General features: G+C 48.2%; 1 protein-coding gene across 5 annotated transcripts; it reads right to left on the bottom strand.

Moving 5' to 3' along the window:
• Positions 1–3872: 3872 nt before the first annotated feature.
• Positions 3873–23054, bottom strand: Haus8 (HAUS augmin like complex subunit 8). 5 transcript variants are annotated; one of them, XM_055597357.1, is made up of 11 exons: positions 22696–23054; positions 17529–17587; positions 14473–14525; positions 12720–12789; positions 10949–11041; positions 10513–10625; positions 10140–10205; positions 9901–10059; positions 8934–9075; positions 7557–7698; positions 3873–5177 (listed from the first exon to the last, which is right to left on the bottom strand). In XM_055597357.1, the coding sequence occupies exons 1-11, from the start codon at positions 22722–22724 to the stop codon at positions 4997–4999; spliced, it is 1107 nt and encodes a 368-aa protein (XP_055453332.1). In that variant the 5' UTR covers positions 22725–23054; the 3' UTR covers positions 3873–4996. The 5 variants fall into 5 exon arrangements, with proteins under 5 accessions (XP_055453332.1, XP_055453333.1, XP_055453331.1 ...); XM_055597358.1 differs by having other exon boundaries at positions 9901–10050; positions 10949–11044; XM_055597356.1 differs by having other exon boundaries at positions 10949–11044; positions 22696–23053.
• Between the last annotated feature and the right edge of the window lie 84 nt (positions 23055–23138).

Here is a 23138-nt window from a genome sequence, read left to right on the forward strand (position 1 = left end):
CACTGCAGGGAGGGGGGAGGAGGAGGAGGCACTGCAGGGAGGGGGGAGGAGGAGGAGGCACTGCAGGGAGGGGGGTGGACTATCACTGTCTACAGAGGATCCACAGGATCTTCTGCAGCATGAACCTACCAGTCATCTTCAATCAAAGTTAAATACTCCCACCCCATGGTGTCATGAAAATGTCTGCCATCATTTCTGTTTCCCACCACTGTGTCCCTGACTCCTGGTCTCAGGATCATCCATCCTCAGCCTTCTCAGAGCTGACACTGGCCTCAGCAGCCACACTGCCCCCACCTCCATGCGCTGGGAATAATGGTGGAAACCACTCTGAACTGGGGAGGAAATCAAGTATTTGTGCACACCAGGGAAGCAGAGCACTAACTGGCCTATAAGCCTATCCTATTTTAAAAGTATTTATTTTCTGTGTATGAGTGCTTTGTTTAATACACACACCAGAAGAGGCAATCAGAGTCCACTAGAGATGGTTGTGAGCCACCATGTGGTTGTTGGGAATTGAACTCCGGACCTCTGGAAGAGGCCAGTTCTCCAGCCCCCTGCTTATCCTATTTTTAACTTCTGAAGACAGGGTCTTATGTAGCCCAGGCTATTAAGTTTACCAGGGAATTGAGGATGACCATGATCCTAAGGCTTGGTTTTTTTTTTTCAAGACAGGGTTTCTCTGTGTAGCCTTAGCTGTCTTGGCCTCACTTTGTAGACCAGGTTGGCCTCAAACTCACAGAGAGCCGCCTGCCTCTGCCCCAAATGCTCTGAATTTTTATTTGTTGATTGATTTTTTTAAAGATGGGGTCTTGCAGGACCTCAGAGTTTGAGGGTAGCCTGGTCTACACAATAAGTTCCAGGACAGCCAAGACTATATAGAGAAACCCTGTATCAAGAAAAGTATCCTGTCTTCGGGCCGGGGCCTAAGCTGCGCCAGGTGAGGGACAGACATTCATGGCGAATGGCCATTCATTGTGAATGGCGCCCACTCCTCTGCCAGCGGGCCCTTCGTCTCTCCTCCCCACTCGTCTGTGGTGGTGTGGAGAAGGCAAGGGTGCGGTTACAAAAAAAAAAAAAAAAAAAAAGTATCCCAAAACCAAAATTGAAAACAACAAACCAAAACTAAAAGGCCGTGTAAACCAGGCTGTCCTTGGACTCACAGAGATCTATTTGCCTCTGGCTTTTAAATGCTGGGATTGAAGGCATGCACCATCAATGCTGGCTCAATCTGGTTTCCTTAAATTTTTTTTTCTAGGGGCTGGAGAGATGGCTCAGAGGTTAAGAGCACTTAACCTCTTCCAAAGGTCCTGAGTTCGATTCCTAGCAACCACATGGTGGCTCACAACCACCTACAATGAGATCTGGTGTCCTCTTCTGGTATGCAGGCACACATGCAGGCAGAACACTGTAGACATAATAAATAAATAAATCTTTTAAAATATTTATTTATTTATTATTTATATAGTGTTCTTCTTCTATGTGTGCCTGTACACCAGAAGAGGGCACCACCATGTGGTCGCTGGGAATTGAACTCAGGACCATTTAGGAAGTACTCTTAGCTGCTGAGCCATCTCTCCAGCCCATAAATAAATCTTAAAATTTTTTTTTTCTATTTATTGTTTATACCTTTGTGTGTGGAGGTCAGAGGTCAATTTGCTAGAGTTGGGTCTTTCCCATTCATCCCAGGGATCAAACTCAGAGCACCAGGCTTGGTAGCAGACACTTTCACCATCTTTTCAGGCCCTTATCATAGCACTCTGGAAGCAGAAGGTGGATCTCTGTGAGTTTGAGGCCAGCCTGGCCTACAGAGTGAGTTTCAGGGCCTCCAGGGACACACAGAACAACTCTGTCTCCAAACAACCAAGCAAACATGGTCCCAGCGGAATGAACGAAGTTGAGTCCCTGGAATGTATACTGAAAGGCTCTTCTGGGACCACAGCTTCTCTTCTTCCTGTTTCACACATGACACTTTCAGTACAGTTGGGAAGAGGCCAGGGCTTGGATTGAAACCTCTGGAATCTGGAGGCAGTTAGCCTTAGTCTACAATGCTACCATGTAAAGGTGAGGGCATGGGTTGTCCCCAGAACCCAAGTGAAAATGCTAATAGTTCTTTGACTCAGTAGTCAGGGTTTGCTAGAGGATCAGTATGGAAGGATGGATATATAAACACACATCAATCAGAATTTATTAAAACTGCTTTAGGGCTGGAAAAATGGCTCAGTGGTTAATGCCTGCTTTTCCAAAGGACCCAGGTTCAATTCCCAGCACCCACATGGCAGCTCACAACTGTCTATAACTTCAGTTCTAGGAATTCTGATATGTTTGTACCAATGCACAGAAAATAAAATTAAGTAAATTGTTTAAAAAAAAAAAAAAGACTGCTTTAAAGCAGCAAGGACGGAGACTAGGGACCCGGTAGTCACTGGGTTCTATGACAGCAAGGGCCTTGCAGAGAGACCCTGTCTTAAAACCAAAACCAAAGTGCACAAAATTTTCAGAATACTGGACTGTAGTGAGGATTCTGGAATTTTGGTTTCTTAAAAAAAAAAAAAAAAAACAGAAATATAAGAGTATGTTTTTATTTTATCAAGTGTGGGCAGATATAGTGCCTTATACTAATGCTGAGATTATGTCAAGGAAGACTAATGAAGAGCTTGTAGCAACTATTTGGGAGAAATTAACAGTAAATATCCAAAAAGCAAGTGACATAGATATGTGTGTGTGTGTGTGTGTGTGTGTATATATATATATATATATACACACACACACACACTAGTTGGATTCTCCCATGTATGATAAAAGAAGTTCCAATCCATGAACACTTAAATTCTATACTAAGACAAAGAAGTTGGATTGTCAGGCTATAAGTCAGACAAAATGAGTAATGCAATTCAAAGCCAATATGCTTCAGTTTAAATAAAAATCAGAATGGTATTATTAGATTTTCCTGAATCTCTTAATTACTGACTTTCAATATGCAGAAAGAATCATTCTGCATATAGAAAATTATTTTGGACAATTCAGAATTTTGTTATTAATTCAGCTGCAACAGGCAATCAGAAATAGAAATTATCCATTATATATCACCCATATTTGGTCTTATACATGCTTGCCAGGACCATTAGCACAAGTAAATGAAGAAACTGACCAACTATTAATAGGAAATGTTAGAAGCCTCAAAGTTTTCATGAAAAACACTATGCTAACAGTAAAGTTTAAGAAAAAAAATTTCTATCACCTGGCAGCAAGCCAAGGGCATTATAAAAAATGTCCTACTTGTTCTTTGTACAACAAATCTTCACTGCCTACTGGAAGTAACCCTAGGGGTACCAAAAGAAATGAGATCTGGCAGATGGATGTGTTTCACTTTGTAGAGTTTGGGAAACTAAAGCTTGTACATCATACTGTTGAGATATATATATATATATATATATATATATGTATATATATATATGTATGTATATATATATACATATATATACATATATATGTATATATATATGTATATATATATATATATACACACACATAACTGCGTTGAGTTCTGAGAAGGCTCATTCTGCAAGTACACATTTACTGGAGAGTATGGCAATTATAGGGCTATAAATTAAGACTGACAATGGCCCTGAATTCTTTGTATATTACAATATAAAGTACATTACAGATATACCACACAATCCGCCAGAACAAGCAGTGTACAAAGATCTAATTGCATCTTAAAGAAATGCTTATAAAAAGAAAGAAAAACTAAATAGCGCTTTATTAAATTTAAAATTTCTTAATGTTAATGAGAAAGGAACAACAGCAGCTGAGAAACTGAGTTTTAGAAAAAAATGTGGAATTAAATCAGTCCATATACTAAAAGATGAGTGTAGTAAGAATTCTGGTTTCTTTATAAAACATAGAAAAGCTGGCCATGGTTGCACACACCTGTAATCCCAGCATTCGGGAGGCAGAGGCAGGTGAGTTTGAGACAAGGACAGCAAAGGCTGCACAGAGAAATCCTGTCTTGGAAAAAACCAAACCAAACCAAACCAAACCAAACCAAACCAAACCAAACCAAACCAAACCAAACCCAAACAAAAAACACAACAGCAACAAAAAACCCACAGCAACATTATGGGAATGTTTTCACTTTAATCCCAGGTGTGGGATGTGGGGCTGCTTCACAGCAGCTGACTATGACTTGCCTCCTGCTCTAGCAGAGGTGTGATTTTACCAGCTGCCGATAGTTCCTGCCGAGTGTGTGACATTTGTAATTCTGGGGACTTTTCAGAGAATATATAAATGCTAGGGTCTTAGTGGGTGGGGTGGGTTGTTGGTTGTTTTGGTAGAAGTTTAAGTAGTTGTGCACAAAGAAAAAAACAACAACAAGAAGAAATTAGATACCCTGATGGCAAAGATCAAACTTGGCCCAAGGAACTCGATGTCTCTAATCAGCAGCAAGTAGTCTAATGATAACATTGACCCCTTTCCCACCCTTGAATTTATTCAGGGAGCACTTTCCCTTCCTCTCTATCCTTTTTTCTCTCTTATGTAATGTTAGGGGGTTGGAAAAGAAGAAAAGGGGAGGAGAAGGGTGGAAGAGAGAAGAACCTGAAAAGTAGCAAATGCTGGCTACGGGTGTGGGAACATCAGAATGGAAGCCACTCAAAGTTGTGTGCTGGGGACATGAACTTGCTTTTATTTCCATAGGAAATGGAATCCATCAAAACTGATAAAGATTAGAATTTAGCAGGACAGGTCTCCTGAAAGCCTTGGCCTCTCCCCTATATCTTTTCTCTCCTATCTAGTGATAGGTAGTGAAATGGGGGGAGGAGAGTAAAGAATGGGAAAATAAGAACCTATAAAGACCAGCTACACTGAATTGCTGAACTTCAATCTTTGAAGACATAGCATGAGGAAATGTCAATGAGTAGAAAAGGCAGTTGGGAAATATTCCCAAAGTGTGGGGTGGGAGTTGGGGTTGGGGGCTAGAGGGGGATGCCTACAGCACTCAAGGTCTGTTCTGTGATTCATCCTGTCGTGGGAGGGGGCTGTGGTCCCTCAAGGTATCTGGACTGAAGTACCATTGGCTGCAGGTGGGGGTGCCTTGTGCCTCTTCCCAGACTTCCTGGTTCATCAAGGCTGCTTCTTTACTGGCCTGAGAGGAAAGTTCATCCACCTGGCTGACAAGCCTGTGGACGGAGAAAGAGAAGGGACAATTTTATCTATTACCAAGAACTTGGAAAAAGTTAAAAAAAAAATCACTTTGCGTTTGTGTGTGCAGCTTGCCTGTGGAGGTCAAGAAAACTTAGAGGAGTCTGTTCTCTCCTTCCACGTCAGTCCTGGGGCCTGAACTCAGGACATTAGGCTTTATTTGCTGAGCCATCTCATGACTCTATTTGGAATCTTTGGAAGTGAGCAAAAGTTGTAAGGCAGGGTAGGATGTTTGCATTGGCTGCAAAGTTGGAGGGCAAATGTGTGTTTGTGTTCATATGTTTGCTGGAGACAGAACTAGGAACTTGTGCATGCAGAGTAAGAACTCTTGACCCTGAGCTTCCTTCATTCCTAGTCCTCCCTTTTTACTTCTTGAGACAGCATCCAAGATCCCTAGGCTGACCTTGAACTGATGATCCTCCTGCCTTAGCCCTCTAAGTAGCTGAGATGACAGGCCTATGCTGTCAGGCCTAGCAGGGTCTGGCTCTAATGCTGGCAGTAGCCAGCCTTAAATGCATACCTTTGTTCTCCTGTCCCAGACTCCTGGGTATCTGGGATCTCAGTGGCATGCCCTCTACACCCTGAATTGTAAGCAAATTTTATGGGAGGGGACTCTGATGGAGCCACGCTAAGAGGTAAGACTCAGCCTATCACCACATGGCCTTGCCTTCCACCTGTCCTTTACGCCAATGGCCAGGTGTCTGCACAGGCTCTATCAGTTCTAGGTGACGGTAGGCATAGGCCACAATATGGACTCCAGGTGCACCTGCTGTACTGCTTAGGATACTGCTCAGAGAAACCGTGTGCTAGCCAGAGCATGGCCACAAGCAGGAGCAACAAGCACCTGACTTTCCCACTCCATGGGAGTGATGGCTGAACTATCTACCAGTGACTTACCCTGTAGGACAGTGCTACTGTGGTGTGCTTCACAGTCCCTGCAATGGTCCTTTGGGCCTCTCCATAAAAGCATTTAGCATTGTGAGAGCAGACAGAGCGAGATTCTTTGGGGGTGGCCAAAACAGCTTAGTGGGTGAGGTCCTTGCTGCCAAGTCTGTGTGGTGACTTCAGTTTGATCCCTGGGACCCACATAGTGGAAGGAGAAACTAGATGCCCAAAGCTGTCCTCTGACCTCCACATTCATGCCCTGGCATTTATGTGCCCAAACACGTAAAAAAAAAAAAAAAGTTGGTATAATGTGCTTGTGGAATGTATACAATTTACCCTTGTTCATTCAAATGCTGATCTCTCTACCCCACTATCTGGTTTCAATCCAAACATTGCATCTTGATGCTTATTCTAAGCATCACCTATCTCAAGTTTGTGTAAACATGCCACCATTTGTTGGCTGTAATTGTGAACTAAACAACCAGCCAATGTTGAGTGCTGGAGAGAATAGGGTGGGACATTCTGGTCCGGAGGGGAGGAGAGAGAAGTGAGTGGGAGGAGTAGGAGAGCAGAGATCAGCAGGACAGGACTTGGAACCAGGAGGAGAGATGAATTGGACGTTAGATATGACTAAAAGCAAATATAATGTGGGAACTCTGAATGGGAGGAAACTCTGCAGGCTTGGAGGTTTAGGATGGAGTAACTATTGCCCAGCATTGTGCTCTAGGTTAATTAAATAAATCCCAGTCTCTGTGTGGTGATTTGGGTCTACAGCTGGTTTAGGAATAACCACTGTTTAACTGAAAGATATATTGATAATAAATGTTAATAACCAATAACACACCTAAAAAGCCAACAAAGAAATACTAAAAAAGAACCCACCCACAGGAGCTGGTGTGGTGGTACATGCCTGCCACTCCAGAACTCTGTAAGCTGAGGCAGAAGCACTGATGCAAGCTCAAAGCCAGAATGAGCTACATAGTGAGACCTTGTCTCAGAAAAACAAACAGAACAACAGCCCCTCAATAAACCCCAAAACATCTGCCTAAGACGCTATTCTGGACCATTTTTAACATGTGCTGAGCCACTGTCTGGCCCGGGAAAGGCTCCCTTTGTTCCCTGCTGACCCAGGGCCGCAATGTCTAGTGCATGAGACTGGGTGTGGGGTGCCTTCCCCTCCAGTGGCAGTTTCAGGTCCTGCTCTGCTGGACTCTGACATGGTATGAATTTACAGTTCCACTGCACCCAACACCCCAGTATCTCAGAATTCAGAAGCAGGCTGGGAGGTGAACAGTAACAGCCAGCCACTATGGCTGCAGTGAGATAGCCTGGCCACTAAGTGGTTGTGAGGTACTCAATAGTTGGGTGGGGTTCCATCTCCAGCACCCCAATAAAAAGGGGGAGGATGGAGGGGAAGGATGAAGGGATGAAGCAGGGAAAGGGGAGGATGGAGAGGGAGGCCCACCTCATACCTCTGGAGTGCCAGGTCCCTTTTGGCCACCAAGTCCTTGAACTCCTCCAGCAGGCACTGCACCTGTGTGCTGGCATCTGGGGAGGAGATGCCCAGCTCACCCAGGAGCTGCAGGGTGGTCCTCAGAGCTGGCTCCAGATCATCTGAAGAAACATAGGCCATTATAGCAGGACCCTGGTGCCCAAAAGCTGTTTGTGCTGTGTGGGGTGGGGTTATCTCTCACAGGCAAAAAGGGAAAAGGCAGTGAGGCTCCTCAGCAGAGAGCTCACTTGTCTCCAGACTGTGAATGCCAAGGGCACAGGCTGGAAAGTGAATGCCCAGGACTGAGATACACAGGTAGCACGCGCACAGACAACTGCCCAGGAAGACTCTCTGTGGACCAAAGGAGCGGAGGTTTCTAGCTGCCAGCTGCTGTCCTGTTCTCTCATCCTCTGTCCTTCCACTGTGAGCTGACAAGGAGGACCTATCAGATGTGGCCTGGACCCTGTACTTCCTGGCCTCCAGTTCCAGACTGCCAAGCTTCTGACATCCACAACAGCTGTCAGCCACAAGTGTCCCAGGTACAGGCCTGCAGCACACATGCAACCAAGCATTCCCTGCATGGGGCTGCAGTGCATACAGCCGACTGCTCTCTCTTTACCTCTGCAGTCAGTGTGGAGGCCAGTGCAAGGTACAGCAATCAGCTGTGGGCAGTTTAGTCCGTGGAGGATGGCTGCAGGCTCTAGGTCAACATGGTGCCTTTTTTTGGAGCCAGGGTCTCACTTTGTAGCTCAGACAGACCTGAAACTCACAGCTTCCCAAGGGTCAAGATGATAGGCGTAGGTCATTCTACTTTTTTGGTTTGTTATGTAGCCTTGGCTGGCCTCTTGACTCCTGAGCTCTAGTGATCCTCCTGCCTCAGTCCCTGAGAACTGGGGTTTCAAGACATACAACTGTGCCCAGTTCCATCTTGCTACTTCTAGAAAGGACTTGAGGGTCCACAGCTCAAGCTGCCCTTAGGAGTCCTGGAAGTGACCCCTAGACAAGAGGATATGAGAATAGTGAGCTAACCCTATATCACTAAAACGTCCCCATGAGGACATTTGATTCAGAGAATCCCCAAAGTGCACATAGCACTAGTCTACCAGTGACCTCGTCACCAACACCTCCACCTGAAAGGTAGGGCCCAGGGCTTATCATCCCCTTTCATGCCCCTGCCCCCCACCCTGAGCAGCCTGGGGTTGGAATCCCTGACTCAGTTGCCCATGTCCTAACCACATTGGGGAGGACATAGGTTCTAACATCACCTTGGAGTGGAGACACCTAGGATATGACACATGTGGGCCTTGGGGCTCCTTCCTGCTGTGACAATGACATACAGCAAAGCTGTTGTTCCTACCTAGGAGCTCCCGCCCACTTCCCTGCATGTGGATGGCCTGCACAGGCAGCTCATGTCGAGTGGTATCCAGGGCTATGGCCAGTGTCCTGTACTGCTCCTTGAAGTGTTCTGCCACAGCTGCAAGAGGGCTCAGCAACTCGGTCTGCAGGTGGATGGGGACACTGTAAGACAGGCTGTGCTCAACCACACAGAAAAGAACTACCTGTGGGATGGAACGGCCCTTGTACAGGCTAAGTCCTGCTCCGACACTGCAAGTCCAGTTTCATGGGCCAGCCTGTCAGGTGACAGGCTCCCCTCTGACCTACTCTGGATGGGACACAGCTGCTGTGCTAAGAACCAGGGTGGGAGGGCAGTAGCTGCTTTTCCTGCCATCAGAACTGGCAGGTGCCAAGGATTGTTCTGCATGGTGTGTGGCAGAGGCAGGTGTCCATATGCAGTATGTACTACTTGGTTGTGTCCATACACAGTGTGCACTGCCTGGGTGTGTGTCAACCTGACCCAAGCTACAGTCATTAGCCAGGAAGGAGACTCAGTTGAGAAACATGGATCCATGAGATCCAGTTGTAAGGCATTTTCTCAATTAGTGATCAATGGGAAGGACCCAACCCATCTTGGGTAGTGTCATCCTTGGGCTGGTGGTTCTATAAGACAGCAGGCAGAGCAAGCCAGTAATCAGCCCCCGTCCATGGCCTCTGCATCAGCTACTGCCTCCAGGTTCCTACCTGATTGAGTTCCTGTTCTGATTTTCTTTAGTGGTTAAGAGCGATGTGGAAGTGTAAGCCAAATAAGCTTTCCTCCCCAACTTGCTTTTGGGTCATGATGTTTGTCAAAGCATGAGGAACCCTGACTCAGCCACATTCCAATGCTAACATCAGTGGACTAAGGCAGAGCATGCAGAGTATAAACAGTGATACCCTGACACCGCCTCCCTCTGCTCCTCTGACTTCAGGAGCATTCTCAGACCCACCTGAGCATCAAGGAAGGTGGACAGCTCCTCCTGTTTCTGCCTGAGCAGCAGCTGGTGCCGCAGCTCCAGCACCTGCCTTTTCAGCCTTTCTCTCTCATGGCACACAGCTGCCAAGTCCTTCTCAGCCTTCTCCTCCAGTAGAGCCAGGTTCTTCTCCATCTGTGGGTATGAGACCGACTCAGGTGGAGTGGGGAGACACAGAAGACACACTGATGATTATGAGGCCCAGTTGTGCTTACCTTCACAGACAGCAGGGTCAGCAACAGCGTCTGTGACTCCATCATGTCCATGGTCTCCTGTAGATCCTGCAGGGGTCCAAGCTTTTCAGTTTCCAGGGAGCCATGTGGATGTGGCTCTTCTGGACACAGCAGAACCCTGACCTCTGTGTACTTTATAGGTCCAAAAAGAAAGTGTCTGCAGGGCTGGGGATGAAGCATGTTGAGTCATGCTCTCATTTCCCCTGAGATGAGAATTTTATGGGTGTCCCTGCTCAATATGTGGGCACACTGACCTGAGCAAGGACCCACAGATGCCATAGCTCTGGCCTCCATCCTGGAGGGCCAGCTGCCTCAGCCCCTGAAAGTCAGACATGTCCTCTGTCCCCATACTCACCCGTTTCTTCTTTCGAGGCACGATCTTTTTCTCATGGGTGGTAAAGGATGCAGGCTCGGCTTTCTTTAGCATTGTCCTATCTATCTGGGGAGCTTTCTGAAACATGCTTTTCTCTAAGACAAAGAACATTTCATTTATTTAAAAGCGATTTTCATTTGGTTCTTAGAGAGTAGTCTAGGATAGCCAAAGACTCAATCCTCCTGCCCCAGCACCACCTGGGACCCATACCTGCTGCTGCCAACCCACCTGGCAGGAGAGGGCCAGACCTGCACTGCAGCCTGAGAACATACTGGGACTCACAATCCCAGGCCTGGTGTGCATGAAAGACACACGATGCTCTCCCAGCAGTGAGTCAAATCAGCAACAGGGATATCTGAGGTTGGGGAGCATCCTTACAAGGTCAACCTTGGGACACAGTATGAAAGAAACCACTTACCTTTGATGGCCGAGAGGTCTAGGTCAGGTAGAGCTGTGCCATGCCCTTCCAGCATGGTGGACTGCAGGTCTTCTGTTCCCATCAGCTGCCTTTCTTCTGTCCAAAGAACACCAAGGTCAATGCCATTGGCCAGTGAGGCAGAGGCCCGCAACCCTAGGTACAGTCCTGGCCCCCCCAGGACTGTTTCTTTCAGGTGTGTGTACGCTGGACTCCCACAGAGCTCCGCTGCTGAGGTGGGAGGCAGCTCCTCAGACCTCTCGTCTGTGTGCAAGACTTACAGAACCATGAGCACAATAAGCCTCTTCCAAAGCCTTTTGTTTTTAATAAAAAGTTATGCCCTGTGGTGAGTGAGACTGTTGTATAGCTCAGAGCAGGTTCTATTCCTCTCCTTCAACTACATTGGTCCTAGGGATGGAACTCAGGGCATCAGACACGGCAGTAATTGCATGTACTGGCTGAGTTACCTCACAGGGGAGAAACCTTTTTTATTCAAGACTTAATTTTTTGCTTTTTGACCATAGGTCTGTGAGTGTAGGCACCAGCACAGGCTGGAGATGGTGGATACTTTGGAGCTGGAGTTGTAGTAGTTGTGCTTGCTGCCAGATGTTTGTGCTAGGAACAACTCAGGTGTTGGTAACAACTCCTGAGCCATCTCTCTAGCTTCAATAAATCTCTTTTTAGGAAAGCAAATTACTGCCAAGCGTGGTGGGGTACACCTTTGACGGAGCACTCAAGTGGCTGAGGCAGGTGGATTTCTGAGTTTGAGGCCTACAGAGTGAGTTCTGGGACAACCAGGACTACACAGAGAAACCTTGTCTCACCCCCACCCCACCAAAAAAACAAAAAACAAAAAACAAAAAAAACAAAGTTAATTTTCTACAAAGTCAAATGGAGTGACTACAGCAGCCCTTCTAGGCTCCTTGGGCTGTACCCAGCACTCAGGAGCTTCACAGCTGAACTCAGCTATGTAGCAACTTTGGGGCCAGCCTGTGTTAAATGAGACCCTGTGTAAAACAACAACAACAAAACAAAGCAAAACCCTTCCTCTGCAGGCAGAGGGAGAGGACTACCATAGCCAGGCTAGGTTTTCTCAGGTGGCCAAGTGAGCTTGGCCAGTCAGGGACCGGGACATGCCTGGGTTTAAACAGGGCACTGGCCTAATAGTGACTCTTACCCATAATGCTGTATGTACACATTTTATTTGTTTTTTGAGCCTGGTCACTTCCATGCAACTGCTGTTTGTGACCTTGATGAACAGGATGCACCTGGCCAGGACCTGGCTAGACCAGAGGTCAGCAGTATCAAGGCTGAGCAACTAGATTTTACATTTCATTTTGTCAGTGTTGGTGCTATGGCATGACTGGCCAATGACCCAGAACTCCTGATCTTCCTGCTTCCTGCTCCCAATGCCCAGATGTCAGACACCCCACTGGGAGAGCCCTAAGCTATCAGCAAGCAGCAGCTCCTGGCCAATCTCTGCCAGCTCCCTGGATCTGCAATGAGTTCCGTGGATATAATGTTTTGCCCTCAGACACTCTGCCCCATGCTCCCATCATAAACACTTGAACCACATCCCTTCTGACCGACACCCCATTGTGCCCAGTTTTCATTGTCAACTGGACACAATCTAGAAGCACCTGGGAAGTGAGGGAATATCTTGATCAAGCTGGCCTGTGGGCATGTCTCTGAGGGGCTGTCTTGATTGCTTTGGGGGAGATCTGACAGGCCCTTTCCTGATCCTGGAGTCCTCCCACCCGTAGCTAGGTCTTACCTTTGCTCCTAGGCCCTGCACTGGCCTGCCTTCCTTGAGAGGGCTTCTCTCCTTTGGCTGACATGGACACCTGTTATGGGCACAGATAGTCAGAGGTTAGGCCATGCTCTTTCTGAGAGGCCAGGGAGGGAATGAGGAGCTTTGAAGCTGTGCATACAGTACAGGCAGACTTTGTTAAGCAGCGGACGGTAACATGCATCAGACACAGGAAACTATCAGTGGGTCTGCTGGACTGCCTTCAGCACTGAGCCATTTCATTGGGCCTGTGTTTCTGTGTACTGTGGCCTTGAGACCAACTGTATCATTCCCAGGATGAGACTGTTTTCTTTTTTCTTTCTTTCTTTCTTTCTCTCTCTCTCTCTCTCTCTCTCTTTTAGACTGTTTTCTACACATATTACTTTGGACTTGAGGAGACAATGACTTTCCGTACTGGCATTAATCTTTGGACCTTACATACAGCAACAGCACCGCCATAAGCAACAGTGAGTGCCACGCTGCCAGTTACCACAGATGAAGCAAGGAGGAGTACCATCTGTGTGGGGGCGGTGCCTCGCACTCTTCCTTCACCACTGGGTAGAAGCCAGCTTCAGAGAGGAATGGAAACACACAACACAGGCCAAGCACCCCTACTCCAAAATCTGAAAACACTGAATTTCAGATTCAGGTGCTCTCCTGCCCCACACGGAAAGGACTACTTGACATGAACTGGCTTCACTTAGGATAAGGAGATGAGATCCTCCAAGAATCCTCAACCAGTGAGAGGGTGCCCCACTGGCACAGACCTTCTGAGAATCATCCAGCCTCAGTAGAAAGCAGCAGGTATTACTATGACAACAAAGACACTCAAGACTCAAAGACACTCAGCTGCAGAGACCACCTGCTGGGCAGAAGGCTCAGCAGCAGGGTCTTGAACCAAAGTGGGAGTACCAGAATCAAAATGCTACCTGTGAACACATGGGGGCGCTGTGGCCGAGCCTTCAAGGCAGCTTCGGTAGCAACAAGAATCAGCAGGCATGGGAAGCCGCCAGCAGGGTGATGTGAGAATCCCTTCCTTCAGGCAAGATCTCCAGTCACAGCCCCAGGAACCCTTGGAACCCCCAACATTCTTTCCAGGAGCAGAAGCCAGGCACAGGCTGACCATAACATTCTGCTTATTATAAATTGACATTGCCAGATAACCAGGAACCTGACGGCCAAAGGCCCAAAGGTGCAGAGGTGAGGTGCCAGCCCAGGGATGATCCGGCTGCTGACTGAATTCTCTAGGGCACTTCCTGACCTGAATGTGCTTCCTCAGCTCTGGCTAAGCACTTCAGCTTTCAGGGTGCCAGAGGAATGTGCAGGAAGGACTGCTTGACTTGCTAATGCACAGCTGAAAATTTACAGAGGGAATTCTAGACTTTTACATCATTTTCTCATGCAAGATATGCCTATGACCCACCCCAAATGCCTGCTGTCAATGCCTGTCCCTCAGGAGCCATCTCGGTTATTGAGGGTGGTGCTGAAGAACAGACTTGACAAAATAGAGGCCCCAAAAGCAAGACAGGCAGTAAAGAAGGTGCAGGAAGCAGAACACGGAGACTGACTAACCCTGATCCCATTCTCACCAGAGACTTGTCACTGTATCCCAAGCCTGGAGGCGCCAGAGGCTGCTGGCAAAAGTCCCAAACGTATCCTCCAGAATTGGGCTATGGCTGCCCTTGTGCCCTCCGTCCCACCCACTCACAGTGGTTCCAGGAGTAAAGAACTTCATTACCTCCTTAGTTTTCTTCTCATATTGCAGGTATCGGGATTCAACCACTCTTCCTCCTGCAGGAAGAGTGAATATAGCATAGAACATGAAGATCCAGAAGATCCATGAAGATCCAGAGCATGACTACAACCCCACAATGGAGAGCTGGGGCCACCAGCCCTTCATGCTCAATGGCAGGAAAAGCACCCAGCCTTCTGCTCCCTGCACACTGGCTCCTTCAGCCTCCCAGGTATGCATAGCGCATGTAGTAACTTCTATGGGACACTTAGTATTTGCAAGACATTTATAACACCTTGTGTATGCAGGTCCTTATAGTATAAGCAAACATCAAGGCATGAAGTAAGCTCCAATACAGAAATATTCTAGAAAGTGAAAGCCAGGGGCTAGTGAGATGGCTCATTAGGTAGAGGGCTTGTCACCAAGCTTGATAACCTGGGTTTAATGCCTAGAACCAAGGTAGAAGCAGAGAAATGACTGCCAAGAGCAGTGGTCTGACCTTCATGTGTGCACCAGGCAGCTCCCACCCCTGAGTGAGTGAATGTAATTAAAAAAACCCAAACAAACAAACAAACAAACAAAAACTATTCCTGTAACCCTAGCCAATACTGCCATGTTGGCATGGCATGTATTTGCTGAGATCCAGGTGAGGCTCTGGGAGCACAGGAAAAGGATAAAAAAGGCCAAGCTAGATTTTGCCTGCGGCTCACACCAGGACAAAGCTTGAAAAATGCAGCCTGGAAGGAGGAACCTGACCCTAGTTCAGTTCAACCCTGTTGAGCCTGCAGTCTACTGGCATAGGTGCCCAGGCCAGATCTCAGACCCTGTTTGCCAACCATGAAACACTTGATTACTCATCACAGCTATACTGTGTTCTGCTGTACCCCAATTTAATTGAGAAGCCATGCTTCCAATTAAATGAGGCTACCAGATTTAAAAAAAGAAAACTGAAGCTAGGAGACCCCCAGAATCAGGGAAATCAGGGAACATGGCTCCCATTTGAGCCATGTCGGCCCCTTCCCTTCTGGGGGTGGGGAGGTCTATGCCCAAACTCTTTCTTTTTTCACTCTCTCCTGTCTTTACCATGGGTGGGACCCTTATAAGACTCACTCATAGCCAGGCCCCCTCTGACCCTGAGGCTTCCCTTGGTGACTGATGAGTCTGAGCCCAGCTATGACACAGTGCCACCCATATCCCACTGTAAGCCTGGCTTCATTCACAGTTTCATTCTTTTCCCAGCATTCTACGGGTTCTTCCCTCATTCCTGTTCCCCTCACCTCATTCTCTAATGGAGACTGTACTGAGAATGACAGGACCGCCTCCCTTGAGATCCTCCTGTCCCCATGCTGCTGAACCCCTGGATGGGCCATGGGTACTGAGAACCTTCCCTACTTGGGCTGCCCCAGCTCTACTGCCTGCTGCTCTCCTTCACCACTACTTCCCAGCTCTGCTTCACACAAGCACCCTGAGATCTCTGCACTGCTTGCCTCTTCTCCTTTGGTCTCTGTCTGCCCTTCAAAGGCTCTGCTGCACTTTCATCACAGCAGATCCCCACTGTGACCCTGCTCCTGAACCCAGCAGCCACCACCAGCCCCGGCCATGTGCCTACCAGCAGCTTTGTGACCAGGAATCCCCTCTGGGTCACTCCAGGCTGAGACATGCCGCTGGGGCCTTAGGCACCCGGGCACTGCCACTCAGCTGCTGCCTGCCTTGCCCTCCCTCTTTAGCCACAGCTGTCCCATCGGAGCATCCTGGGCCTCACTGGGTTTCTGGTATACTATGTAGCCCCTCCCAGAGCTGGGGATGTCTGGATGCTTGGCCTGTGTCTACAACTGGACATGGAGGTAGCTCCTGACTGTGTTGCCCAGGCTGACCTCACACTCCTGGTCTCAGAAGAGTCTCCTGCCTTAGCCTCACAAGTGCTGGAATGGCAGGTGTGTGCCACCATGTCAGCTAGAAAATAGGTTTGATCAAAGGCAGAGATCTGAGGTCCTGGCTACTTCCAACAGTGGGGAAATCAATGTTCTGGGTGTCCAGTCATCTTGAACTATGTCTAACAGTGGGGGGTCTCTGTGAAGACACTGTCACCTGAAGAAATGGCTATGATTACAAAATCAGGCAGCATACAAACATGTCGGAGGTTACAAACAAGACTGGCAGGCTGGGGCCACTCAGTAATAGGGTGCTTGCTTGGCATGGTGAGGACCTATGTTTTATCCCTGCCATATCAGTAAACAAATATCTACTGGGGATGTAGCTCAGTGATTGGTGCTTGCCTAGCATATGTGAGGCCCTGGGCTCTATCCCCAGGAATAAACCCCCACCTCCACAAAAAACTACCAGGTCCAAGTGACCACTGTCAACCCTGAGGGCCTATGTTCAATCCTTAGGACTCCTATGATGCAGGGAGAGAAATAACTCCAACTGTCTTTGAGTCTAACATGTATGCCATGCCTGCTCCTATCTGTCCCGCAAAGTATAATTCAGAAAAGCAAGAGTATGGGTTCCACCGGTCTTCAGTGGACCTGAATTTGTTTTCTAGCACCCACACTAGGAGGCTCATCAGGTTTCAGGGTGGAACTTGGACATGTGGCCCCATGCCAGCAGTGCCTGTCCACAATGAGGACTGCAGCTTCCAAGGAGGAATGCAGGCCTTCAAGGGGCCTGTCACAAAAGCCTGAACTCCAACTGCACTCAAGTGACACTTCAGTGACACCTCTCCCCCCAAAACACTCAACTCTTTCATGATGGTGATACATTTGAGGCAGGAGGATCAGGAGTTGACTGGCAACTTGCACTCTGAGACTATCAGAAAACAAGCTAGTAAGAAAATTCAGCATGTAAGGCCCTGGCTGCCAAGCCCGATGACCTGAGGTTAATACCTGGAACCCCACATCTAGGACAAATCAACTCCCAGATTTTCCTCTGACTTCTATACTCACGCTATGGCATGCACACCCCTCCAATGAGATAAATACACATATAATAAAAAAATTAAACAAAAATCAATAATGAAGACAAAACAAAAGATGCTTTCCTTAAAGGAACCAGGCAGCACTCACCTTGTACTTTCTTTACTTTTGGCTTGGCGCCACCATGGGCACCAGTCGCCACAGGCTTCCTGCAAGAGAGAGCAGAGAATTGTTGTTCTAGCTCCAAGAGCTGTGCAAAGGCCAGAGTCACCTTCTGCCAGGTAGAGCTGGGCCCCATGTGAGGGCTGCCCCAGGACAGGCTGGAGGGGGGGCCTCACAGGAAGAGTACTCCCTTTCTCATGCCTGCATTGGAGACAGAAGAATACTGGCTACTGGTTCCCCTTACTGCCTCTGAGGACACAGGCAAGATCCCTGTTTCATTAGGCTGGTGTGATAGCTGTGAGGGCTTAAGATGGGTCAGAGAATTTGACAAGGCCACACACAACACAGGGTCTGGAGAGGATGTAGTCAGCAAGGTGGACAAAGGAAAGAAGGTAAGATGAAAAGAGCCTTGAAACTCTCTGGATCTGTCCCTTTAGCTTCAGTGGTATGGAGGAGGTGGCAGGGTGAGGGTTGGGGACATAGCCTTCTCTGCAAAGGTCAGCTTCTTAGGCTCCTTGGTCACTATCATGACCAGCAACTATTCAACTTTGCCATTCTAGTACCAAGGCTGCCACAACGTGTGGACCATGTGTCACAAAATGGTTGTGTTCTTTTATGTATGTATGGTGTTTGTGTCAGTACAGGTACTCATGTGCCATAGCCTGTGTGTACCATGGTGCCTGCATTAGGGGTCAGGGGACAAGCTCAGTGTTGGTCCTTACCCTCCACCTTTTCATCCATGGTTGTGTATGCCAGGCTAGCCTACTTCTAAAGACTCTGCTTTGGCCTCCCATCTCTCTGTGGGGTGTGCCGGGATTGCAGACCCTACTGCATGCCGTTTTTATGTGGTTTCTAGGGACCCAAACTCAGGTCTTGTTCAGTGAGGAAATAACCCCTCAGCGAGAGATTTCACTCCACAGCCCTGGCTGGGCCATGTGCCTCACAAGTTAAGAGTGTTTGCTGCTCTTGCAGAGGACTGCCATTCAGTCCCCAGCACCCACATCAGATGGCTCACTACCACCTGAAGCTCCAGCTCCAGAGGAACCCAAACCTCTCTGGACTCACCTACAGGTCAAAAGCAGGGCTGGGGTCTTCTGGTGCAGGCTTCTCCCTGCAGCATACAGATGGAAGGGGGCTCAGCTATGGGAGCTGGGGAAAGGAGCATCTTCTCCGGCTAGGGTAAGTCATACCATGGGTGTGAGCCATGGATGGACAGCATGTGGCTCTGCAGCTCTACAAAGACTACCCTGTGGTCCCTCAGGGTGCCCCAGGCTTGCCCATCAGAGGCTTCAGCCACACGGCCTTGTCCTGTCCCGTGTCCACTGCATTCCCTTCCCTTCAGGGTTGGAAGTCTGAGGTCTAGGAGTTGTAGTCTGAGCTGTTTACACTCCTTGACAGTTATCATGGATTAGAGGCAACGCAAAGCAACCTTGTTGCACACCTCACACCTGGTGGTGATCCCTGGCCTCCACATTCTTGTTTTGGTTTTTTTTTTTTGTTTTGTTTTTTTTGAGACAGGGTTTCTCTGTAGCCTTACCTGTCTTGGAACTCACTGTAGATCCACCTACCTCTGTCTTTTGAGCACTGGGATTAAAGGTGTGTGCCACCACTACCCAGCTGTCCTCCAAACTCTTAAGAAGCAAACACCCCTCTAACCTGGAGCTCTCACAGTGAGCTCTGGGAGAGCAAGGGCTGAAGGGAAGCACAGAAAGCCCTTTAGCAATTGTAGAGCTCCCTGAGGCTTAGGAAAAGGTCTGTGCTGAGACTAAAGTCATGCCACCATGTCGGGTCACAGTTTTTCTTTAAAAAAGGAAGGAAGGAAAGAAGGAAGGAAGGAAGGGAGGGAGGAAGGGAGGGAGGGAGGGAGGGAGAGAGAGAGAAAGAAAGAACGAACAAACGAATGAACTGGGCAGTGGTGGTGCCCACCTTTGATTCCAGCACCCAGAAGGGAAAGGCAGGTGGATCTCTGTGAGTTCAAAGCCAGCCTGGTCTACAGAGTTCCAGGTCAGCCAGGGCTATACAGAGAAACCGTGTCTCAAAAAACAAACACCTCCCCTCCCCCAAAAAAGAAAAAAAATTTATTCTATGTGTCAAAGTGCATATGTGCACCATAGTGTTAACGGTAACTCCTATTACATCAGTGTTAAGTCAAATATAGAAGGCAAAAATAATGAATTCTCAATTACAACACAGTTAATGGGGGACTGAAGCGATGGCTCAGTGGCTAGGCAGTTGCTGCTCTTACAGATTCAGTTCCCAGTGCCCACATTGTGGCTTGTATCTGCCTGTAACTCCAGCTCCAGGGGCATAGTTCTGGACTTCCTGGGCACTTGGCACACACATTAGGCTAAAAACTTGGACACATAAAACAGGAAAACAAAACATAGGGCTAACAGACACTCTGATTCAGAAATTTCTTTTTTAGTGGCTTTTGCTTCTCAGTTCTCTCTTCTGAAGACTGCTTTTCTCACATCTCAGTCCCACTGGGTTCTGGGACATCTAGCTTCATGAAGCATAAGCCACGGTCTCCAAAGCAAGCTGTACCTTCACCACTCAGCATGGTTGTCCCTAAGAAGAGAGCCTTGGAATGGTACAGATAAAAGCCAAAACTGCTGGGCTAAGATCTACAGCAAAACTGTTAATATCTATCATTATTCTGCCTTCCGCACAACATCCTCTATTGTCTAAAATCCATGTTAACATCCTCTCCCATGCCTGTGGCATCAGTAGCAATCCCATTTCTCTCCACCTGTTCTCTGATTAATTCCCACTAAGGAGGATCTTTCTTTCAGAAAGAAAGATCTTCTTTCTTTCTTTCTTTCTTTCTTTCTTTCTTTCTTTCTTTCTTTCTTTTTTTTTTTTTCAAGACGGGGTTGACAGGGTTTCACTGTGTAGCCTTGTAGACCAGGCCTCGAACTCACAGCTATCTGCCTGTCTGTGCTCCCTGAGTACTGGGATTACAGAGGTACAACCACTACACCTGGCTCTAAGGAGGATTTTGAACTTCTCCACCAGACTTATGCTTGTGATTACTCCTTTAATGGTTGTTCTGACTCTTGTATTGGTAGGAGGGCTCTTTCTAGTCTTTGTGCTGACCCAGGTCAGGCAGAACACATGTCCATACTTCTTGAATCCTGCAATACCCTCTTGATTCAGGAATTCTGACTAATGATTAACTAAGCCTTCCATCCTTGAGAGCAACCTCTGACTACCAGTCCTACATGAGAATCTCTGCCCTAACCCTACGGTGTCCAGCCACAGCTCAGCAGCTGGTCTCCCCACTGGCCCCATCCATTTGGGTCTCTTTGTCTGCTCCTGTTAAAATATTCCTCTATTTTTTTTTAAATATGTTTTATTTTATTTTATTTTATTTTATTTTATTTTGCTTTTTGCAACAGGGTTTTTGTGTATAGCCCTGGCTGTTCTTGAACTCCCTCTGTGTCCCCTGCTATAAATGGACCCCTGCCTCTTACTTCTCTCTCTTACTCTGCTCTCTTGTTCCTCTCTTGCCCCCTCCCCCACCATGTCTCTCTCTCCTTCCCTCTCTCCATCTACATCCAACAAATATCTTTCATACCAGATCTGTCATCTGCGTGGCATATATTCCAACAGTAGGTGCCCACAGAAGCTAGAAAGAAGCATAAGATCTCCTGGAGCAGGAGTTACAGGCAGTTGTGATCTCCCAACATGGGTCCTGGGAACTGAACCCAGGTCTTCCAAGAGCAATAAGTGCTGTTAACCATGGAGCCATCTCTCTAGCCCCCTATTAATTTTCCTCACAGACATGCATGCAAATGTAAGACCTTAATGTTAGAATCCAGGCTCTGCTGGAATTGTAACTTCTTTCTACTTACTTGTCAAGGAGAGAAAGTTGGCCTGGGGCTGGGTGTGGTAGTGCAGAGCTCCAGAGGCAGAGGCAGGTAGATCTTGTTAGGTCTTAAAGAAACCTGGGACAAATGGTTGAGATGCTTATTTAGCATATCAAAGTGGACACTGGCCTCTAGGTTCTCCCAGCATTTCAAGTACAGAGTTGTCCTGGTTGGCACACCCCACTCCTACCCTGGGCATCACTTCCCCTCCCTATGTACTTCAGCCATTTTGTCTATTTGGTCTCTTGGTTCCCAGGTGTCTCTTTGCTGTCTCTTTCCACTCAGGGCCTGGTTCAGCCCGCTGGCCAGGTGTAGTCTAGACTTTTCCCATACCTCTGGCTGTGCTCTCCCTCATAGCTACAATAAACCTCCTCAGCCATACCTAGGAGCAGTTCATTTCATTTCATTCATATCTCTCCGAGTTTTACACAAGGAGTTCCAAGACAGCCAGGGCTACAGGGTGAGACCCTATCTCAAAGATAAACAACAACAACAAAAATTTTTTTTTTTTTTTTGAGACAGGCTGTCCTTGAAGTCTGGATCCTCCCACCTCCACCTCCTGAACCCTATGCTGACAGGCTTTGCTTCACAGGCTACGATGGGGTGGAAAGCGTTCTGACCTTCACTGAGCATACGTGGGTGCTAGCAACAACCCACTCAGGTGTAGATTTTTATCAATTTCCAGACATTACTCTAAAGCAATTGTTTCTTAACTTCCCAACTTTTCCCGTAGCAGTGCCACAAAACTCCTTTCAGGAAATAAGGAAACTTGAATTCTAAGAAGGAACGATGGAGGCTCCAATGCTTCCCAAGCTCACTCTAACAGATGTATCTGGGTAGTGCAACGCTGCCGTAAACGGTCACAGCTAGAGGTGGTGTTTCACGCGTGTAGTCCCAGCACTTGAGAGGGGTCGGAGGATCTGGAGTTTAAGGCTATTTTTGGCTACACAGCGTGTTTAGAGCAAGCCTGAGCTACGAGAGACCCTGTCTAAAAAAACATACCAGAACAAGCCTCCTTTTTATAAAACCCAGAAGGTTGAGCGCGACCCCCCGCCCCTGCCATGCGAAAGCTAGGCACCCTGGGGCTAAGCCGCCTGCAGCCAACACCAAAGTCTCACGCACAACTTCAACTCTGAGCCGCGTCTGGGATACCAGCACGCACAGAAGCCGCTGGAGGGATCCCGGTCCCCCAACGCGGCTACTTGTCAGCCCAGGCTCTTTGGCCAGAGGTCTTTGGGCAGACCTCTGGCGCCCCTAAATTCCGCCCTGCTGCGCCCCCAACTCACTCCACGCTCCGCTCCGAGGAGTCTGCCATTCTTCCGCCTTCCACTCCACGGCTCGCTTCTCAGAGCCTCGCCCGCTAGGACGCAGGGAGTGTGGCGTGGAGCTTTAAGACGGGAGGGCGTTCTCGTTGTGGAGGGCGAGTGACGAGCGGCAAGGGCTAGGCTCACTTCGGTTGGAACCGCCCGGCAAAAAGCGGTGCGAGCAGGCGTGGCTTCAAGTCGTCCCTCGGAAGCGCGGGCCTCAGATCCCGCTGTGTGCGGAAAAAAAAAAAAAAGAAAGAAAGAAAAAAGGCTGCTGGGGAGGAGCGCGGCTACCAAAGCGCCCCGCCCGCTCAGCGCTAAGGAGCCTGGCAATCCGAACGCGCCAACCGCAGGGGGCGTCCGCCGCAAGCCTTTAGGTTGGGCGTGGCCGTAAGTCCCGCCTCTTTGACGCGCTGGCGCCCCGC

Source organism: Psammomys obesus, unplaced genomic scaffold (assembly GCF_907164565.1).
Source record: "Psammomys obesus unplaced genomic scaffold, mPsaObe1.curated_primary_1811, whole genome shotgun sequence".
Classification (NCBI taxonomy): Eukaryota; Metazoa; Chordata; class Mammalia; order Rodentia; family Muridae; genus Psammomys; species Psammomys obesus.